Source organism: Mus caroli, chromosome 14 (genome assembly GCF_900094665.2).
Source record: "Mus caroli chromosome 14, CAROLI_EIJ_v1.1, whole genome shotgun sequence".
Lineage (NCBI taxonomy): Eukaryota > Metazoa > Chordata > Mammalia > Rodentia > Muridae > Mus > Mus caroli.
Genome location: NC_034583.1, coordinates 63,582,703 through 63,590,071, shown reverse-complemented (window position 1 = coordinate 63,590,071; position 7,369 = coordinate 63,582,703). Strand labels below are relative to the sequence as shown.

General features: G+C 39.3%; 1 protein-coding gene across 7 annotated transcripts in view; it reads left to right on the top strand.

Moving 5' to 3' along the window:
• Nucleotides 1-7,369, top strand: part of Fndc3a (fibronectin type III domain containing 3A) — a 153,848-nt gene that overhangs the window by 132,947 nt on the left and 13,532 nt on the right. For all 7 annotated transcript variants that reach the window (XM_021181265.2, XM_021181263.2, XM_029469236.1 and 4 more), the window contains 5 exons: nt 982-1,156; nt 2,291-2,377; nt 3,730-3,868; nt 4,895-4,963; nt 6,794-6,912. In XM_021181265.2, the coding sequence (XP_021036924.1) occupies nt 982-1,156; nt 2,291-2,377; nt 3,730-3,868; nt 4,895-4,963; nt 6,794-6,912 (589 nt within the window). The remainder of the gene's footprint in view (nt 1-981; nt 1,157-2,290; nt 2,378-3,729; nt 3,869-4,894; nt 4,964-6,793; nt 6,913-7,369) is intronic.

The following is a 7,369-nucleotide window of genomic DNA, read 5'->3' as shown; positions in this document are numbered from 1 at the left end:
CCTCCTTCTTCTTCTTCTTCTTCTTCTTCTTCTTCTTCTTCTTCTTCTTCTTCTTCTCCTCCTCCTTCTCCTCCTCCTCCTCCTTCTTCTTCTCCTTCTCCTTCTCCTCCTCCTTCTCCTTCTCCTCCTCCTCCTTCTTTTTCTTCTTCTCCTCCTTCTTCTTCTCCTTCTCCTTCTCCTTCTCCTCCTCCTCTTCCTCCTCCTCCTTCTCTTTCTCCTTCTCCTTCTCCTTCTCCTTCCTCCTCCTCCTCCTCCTCCTTCGACAGGGTTTCTCTGTGTAGCCCTGGCTATCCTGAAACTCACTCTGTATAGACCAAGCTGGCCTCAAACTCAGAAATCTGCCTGCCTCTGCCTCCCAAGTGCTGGAATTAAAGGCATGTGCCACCACGCCTGGCTTGTTTTCTGTTTCATAAATGTTTCTCTGTGTAGCTCAGACAAGCCTAGGCCTTTTAAGTGTCCTGTTAAAAATAGCCTTTGTTTTATTTTAGAAATTCTTCTGCTTACCTTTTTGGGAGTTGGTGGGTTTAATTACACCATTTACATGTTCTTCACATAAAATGACATTTATAAGAACTGTCTTTTCTGCTCCATATACATACCATATGAACAGAAGTACACAGTGAACTGGATTTACTGCGTTCTGTTTCCTACGGACCACTGTGTATTTTTTTTCCCCACTGACTGAATATATTTCACTACCAAAGCTTAAAAATGTCTGAATAAAACTTACACATTTGAAAGAATTACTAACCTTTTAGTATCTGGGCTTCCTAAACAATTCTTCAGGTCCATTCAGTTCTGATTTTCTAGGCCTAGCGCAAACTTAGCTTGTTCAGTCAAGGTTCTTGATTTGAACCCCCGCACAACAACAACAACAAATTTAATTTTTTCATTTTGAAGAAATAGTATTAGTGGGAAAAAGAGGTTCTTTATCAACAAAATAATTTTTACTCCTTTTTTAAAAATCATTTGTTCCAACAGTGATTTAAGTGAAGAGGTCCTATACTACACCTCAGGCTGTGCTCCTTCTGTCCCCGCAAGTCCTGTGTTGACCAAGGCTGGAGTTACTTGGCTGTCCCTACAGTGGACTAAGCCCTCAGGAACACCATCAGATGAAGGGATTGCTTACATTTTAGAGATGGAAGAGGAAACATCAGTAAGTATGACTCTGTAGTTTAAATAAGAGATGAAGTAATTTTGGTACAATGTTAACCCCAATACAGTAAATGTCACCACAGGAGTTGGCTCATTCCCCAAGTTCCATCAGGCCTTGCTCTGCTATTGTATAAGTGAGATTGGTAGGAAAGTCAAGTCTCTTGATTTCTTGGTGTATATAAGAGGTTTAGGGCTCTATGAATATTGAAGTCTATACTCGGAAACCATAAAGACTGCACTTTGCATTTGAGAGCTGGCTGCATAACTCAGTGGTAGAGCATTTACCTAACCATCATGGCACCTTACATCTCCCAGCCCAGAGAGTCAGACATGGATTGACTGACTTAGGAAGAAATAAAGGGAATGTCAGCACAGCTTTCAGCCTCTGCACAGAGCAGTTTCAGAGTCCTGTCACATTCAGTACTGCTTGTGGGTGTATCCCAGAAGACTGGGAGTTACGTGGGAGGCTGTATAGTGCATCCTGAATTCTACTTGCCTGCCTCTATTTCCTGCTAAACAAAACCAGCTTCGTTTAAGATTATGATCAGGTAATAGTGGCACATTCTTGTGAATATACTATAAATCTTTATGTATACATTTAATTGGAATCATACTGTGTTTTCAATTACATCTCCACTTTTATAATTTCATCATAGGAGCTAATACAATAGTGAAATATTGTCACTGGAACTGTAAATAGCAATATTGGACCTAAATGGTACCTTATCTCCCAGGACAGTCACCTGTTTATTTGTTCACTTAAACACAGTTATGTATTCAAGGCAAAGTAAGGGTGTTAAAGACTTGTGTATGGTTAGTTCTTGTGACTTTGCTGAGAAATTTGGTTCTTGGGAAATCCCTTTGATAGTGAAATTGCCATTGGCTCCAGTTCCACCCTCAACACAAAGACCTTCTCTTGGCTCTCAGATTTTACTGAGACTGAGTTATCTCAATTCATCTACAAAAGGTCCTGTAGCCTATCAGTGTTCAGTCACTAAAGATAGAAGAAGGGTCAAGGTGAGACTTCATCTACACAGTCAGAGGTGAAGAGTAAGTCAGGCCTTCCCATTGCTGTTACTCTTCATACCTCTGCAAGCAGATGCCTAATGGAAACTAACTGTGTTTCCCTTTCCAGGGCTATGGCTTTAAGCCGAAATATGATGGAGAAGATCTTGCTTACACAGTGAAAAATCTGAGACGAAGTACAAAGTATAAATTTAAGGTAAATTTTAAAAGCCCATTAAGAAAAGTATTCTTTTTATTTTTCTTGTAAAGTTAAAACCACGTGCATGTTTACATTATATGTCCTTCCAAACCGTTCCTGTGGTCTTAAATTTTAATTCTTTCATTTGTAATGGGTAGTTCTGTTTTACTTTTTACTGTAATATAATAATATTCTTCAAACTTCATATATTTACATTCACAACCAGTTTTAACATTTTGTGGGCCTATTACTAATACTGTATAATGTGAGTACAGATACTAAAATATGAATGTTAAAACATATCCAAAATGATTATTAGCATCATGCCTTAGAAAGATTCTTCATATACTGTTAGTCATAATCCCTCAAAGGAGGTGGTATTTACCAATTTCTTAGCTGCAAAATCATTCTCTGCCCTTTGTAACCATTGTATTCTGTACCGGGGTTCCACTCTTGTTTTAATGCCCATTGACAACCCTTGCCTGGGTCTGTTCTTGTTGTGACTGATGGTGCTAAGTGGTGATGCCTTACTTTATAATTCAACCTTGTGGCACTTGCTTGTTGGCAGTAGTGACAGATTAAAAATTTTGTATGGAAACTTCTGGAACTCATCTTTCTTCCTATGGCATCACTCTAGGATATATTTTGGCTCTTAAATTTGCCCAGTACTTGAGTTATTTAATAATTACAGTTAGTAGAAACAAACCTAAAATTATAGTGGGATGCTGAAAGTTACCTGGATGTGTGAGAGCAGTGCAAAGACCCAAGAAAGTCAGACAGAGCACTGTCCTTGACTAGGTTCTCACAGACCCTGGTGTTACTTAGAATGCTGGAGTTACTAAAATTCTCATTCATAATTACATAGTTCATGACAAGGTGAAAATGTGGGTATCATTTCTAAAATCAAAATGACTCCCAGATTGAATTTTTTTTTCATTTCTATGTTAAAATCTATCTCATTTTTTTCCTTCCTGGAAATAAGTATTTGTTATCTTGTAGCTTCTGTTGGCTAGGAATCCAGGAACCAGTGGTTCAGATTTAAAGACTTCTGAAGTGGAATCATTTGAAAGGTGTTGACTTCCAAGTTCACTCACCTGGTTCCTCCCTGGGCCCTCAGATCTCACCACAGAGACTTTCCCATAATATGCCTAGGGCATTTCTGCTGCACTCTTTACATCAGAGGAAACTATTGGGAATAACTTAGGGCTCTCAATTACAAGCACACTTAATATGAAGACACACAGTTCTTCAACAGAGATGACTTCTTTCTCAGTCTCAAAATGTTTAGTCATTTCACTGAGCTTGTGTTTTGTTCACTGTTTGGTTCAATGTGTTATCAGGTAATGAACATTAGGTCTTTGTGTTCTCAGGTCATTGCTTATAATTCAGAAGGTAAAAGCAATCCTAGCGAAGTGGTGGAATTCAGTACCTGCCCTGATAAACCAGGAGTACCTGTGAAGCCTTCAGTTAAAGGGAAGATACACTCGCACGGCTTTAAAATTACTTGGGGTAAGATGTTCATTTTGTGTTTGATAAAAATCATTTAAATATGAACTTTTCTTTAAGACCAACCTTGTGAAAATAAAATCGTACCTGTTGCTAGAAATTTTCCCATTCATCCTTAGAAGAGAAGAAGAAAATCCATAAGCAACTAGTTTAAAACTCAAGTTCCTGATTTGTGGATATAAATGTCCAGATGGATAAATTATTGTTATAGTAAGCCATGCGCAAACAATGGCTCATCGTGTGTGTTGTTAGATGTTGTAGCACCTTCCTATGGGACAAAAGGCAGACTCAAAGGAGTTGTTCAGGAGAAAGGGATACTGTTGATGGACACAGTATGCGGAAAGCTGTGCTCAGATACTGACTAGGTTTGACACTAAAAGAACTAGGTGGGTGGGAGGGAGGCTGCTGTAAGAGGATAGACAGGGTCAGCTTCGTGTGAAAAAGAGATTGCTCAACATGGAGCCAGCAGTATTGCGTCATCTTGGCTCTCAAGTCAAACAACAACAAAATGGAACATTTGCAGAACATATGCCCTCTTACATGTGGGGTGTGCAAGCTCAATCCTGCCTTGGAGACAGTTGAAAAAGTCTTACAAGTACAGACTTCAAGTTCCCTTTGGAGCTACATGAATGGAATGTTGTGTAGCCACTAAAATTATTATAGAGGCAACTGTTTTGCTTTTGTTTTTGTTTTTAAAGATTTATTTATTATTATACAGCCAGCAGAGGGCGTCAGATCTCATTATGGGTGGTTGTGAGCCTCCATGTGGTTGCTGGGATTTGAACTCAGAACCTTCGGAAGAGCAGTTAGTGTCCTTACCCTCTGAGCCATCTCACTAGCCCCTAGAGTCAACTTTATATGGGTAGGTTCAGTGGGAGGACTGGTATATTAATTGAAAAATGGTGACAGCAGTGTAGACAAAGGATGTGTGAATAGTAATTGTTTCAGGTAATTCTTTTCCCCCTATAACTATCTGCCTTTGTATTCTGTCTATTGGGATTTCCATAATATCACTTTTGTTTGTGATAGATCCACCAAAAGACAATGGAGGGGCACCCATCAATAAGTACGTGGTGGAGATGGCAGAAGGTTCTAATGGTAAGTATAGCCAGTACAGCTGATAGACCTGTTCTGGTGATGAGCCTCCACTCTTCCAGGCTTTATACACTGTTTGCTGACATAAACACAGTTTTGCTGCGCTGCAAATTGTGCTTGATTTGGTGATGGTAGGGGTGAGGGTGTTTGTGGCAGCTATGATTGTGCCCATTATGATACACTTCAGATAGTGACCTCTGGAAATACAGTGGGTCAAATGTCAGCCTCTATTATGTTTTCTTTTTCTTCTTTTTTTCATGTTTATATTGTTTAAACCTAGCATATCCAGACTCAATTTTAGATACTATATATTTAATGTTTTTATTAAAGAGTAGCTTATTAAGTAAGGCTTATACCCACGTGTACTACAGGAAAACTGGTCTCTGGAGGTTAGCTCTAATTAAGGTTTTTATGACATATGAACTTTATGCTTGAGTCACCTGTTCATCAGATTTTATTTCTATAAAAGGCACGCTTACTGCAAAGAAAGGTCTTATAATTATGATTAAATGTGTTATGATACTGATCCTTTATATTCTTTGTTATATTATTACTGGACCAGTAAACACATTTAATATGCTTAATTAAAAACAAATTACCAGTCTAAGCCAAAGATTGTACAGAGATATTTCAGTTCAACAAAGCCATGCAGATTTGTGTTGTAGACCACATGCATAAAGAAAATTAAATCTTTTCCAGGAAACATAAAGTTAGGCTTGAATTGTTTCTGACAAGTTACATACACACTTTTTTTGTTGTTTTTGTTTTGGATTTTTTGGATTTTTTTATTAGATATTTTCTTTATTTACATTTCAAATGTTATTCCCTTTCCTGGTTTCCCCTCTGAAAATTCTCTAAATCCTCTCCCCTCACTCTGTTCCCCAACCCACCCACTCCCATTCCTGATCCTGGAATTCCCCTATACTGGGGCATTCACAGGATCAAGGGCCTCTCTTCCCATTGATGACTGACTAGGCCATCCTCTGCTACAAATACAGCTTCTGCCATGTATTTTCTTTGATTGGTGGTATAGTTCCAAGGAGCTTTAGGGGTACTGGTTAGTTCACATTGATGTTCCTTCTATGGGGCTTCAGCTCCCTGGGTATTTCTCTGGCTTCTTCATTGGGGACCTTGTGCTCCGTCCAATGAATGACTGTGAGCATCCACTTCTGTATTTGCCAGGCACTGGCAGAGCCTCACAGCAGACAGCTATATCAGGCTCCTGTCAGCAGGCTCTTGTTGGCCTCTGCCTAGTGTCTGGGTTTGGTGTTGATTTATGGGGTGGATCCCCAGGTAGGACAGTCTCTGGATGGTCCTTCCTTCAGACTCTGCTCTGAACTTTGTCTCTGTAACTCCATCCATGGATATTTTGTCCCCCATTCTAAGAAGGAAGGAAGTATCCACACTTTGGTCTTCCTTCTTCTTAAGTTTCATGTGTTTTGCAAATTTTATCTTGGGTATTCTAAATTTCTGGGCTAATATCCCCTTATCAGTGTGTGCATATCATGTATGTTCTTTTCTGATTGGGTTACCTCACTCCGGATAATATTCTCCAGATCCATCCATTTGCCTAAGAATTTCATAAATTCATCATTTTTAATAGCTGAGTAGTACTCCATTGTGTAAATGTACCACATTTTCTGTATCCATTCTTCTGTTGAGGAGCATCTGGGTTCTTTCCAGCTTCTGGCTGGAAATAAGGCTGCTATGAACATAGTGGAGCAGTTACATACACACTTAACTTAGTGAAGCCTGAGATGCCTACCCTCTCCAGGATGCCACAATGTTAACCATTACTTCGGAGCTGATTGTGCATAATTCTACACTTTTCAGGAAACAAATGGGATATGATCTACAGTGGCGCTACCAGGGAACATCTTTGTGACCGGCTGACTCCAGGCTGCTGTTACCGCCTACGGGTTTACTGCATTAGTGACGGAGGGCAGAGTGCGGTAATGCTTATATGTACATGTTTGTTCTTTAATTTGGACCACATGGAGCAGAATCAGCATTTCCTGCCCTTATTGGTGAAATGTGTGGACAAATCTGCAAGAGTAGTTTTTTTGTAACCTGGCTATTGTTACATTTACCAGAATATTCTAACAGGTTATTTTACTCATAGTCCATATTTAGGTAAATCCTAGGATGATACTTGATATTTATATTTAGCAGAAATTGAAGTAGTTAGATACTGATTTGCTGCTTTGTAAATTTTGTTCTGGAGAAACCATAAACTGTTCAAACACAGATATAACATTTTAGTATTTCAGAGCCTGGTTCAATATTGAGTACATTTAGCATCTTCAGTTACACTTACTCAGTCCCAACATTTTCATGGGTCAGTAATTCAGTGAGGGTGTCTTCATCAGGCTTCCCGACTGCCTGTTTGGGCTGCTTACAGTCCTCCCA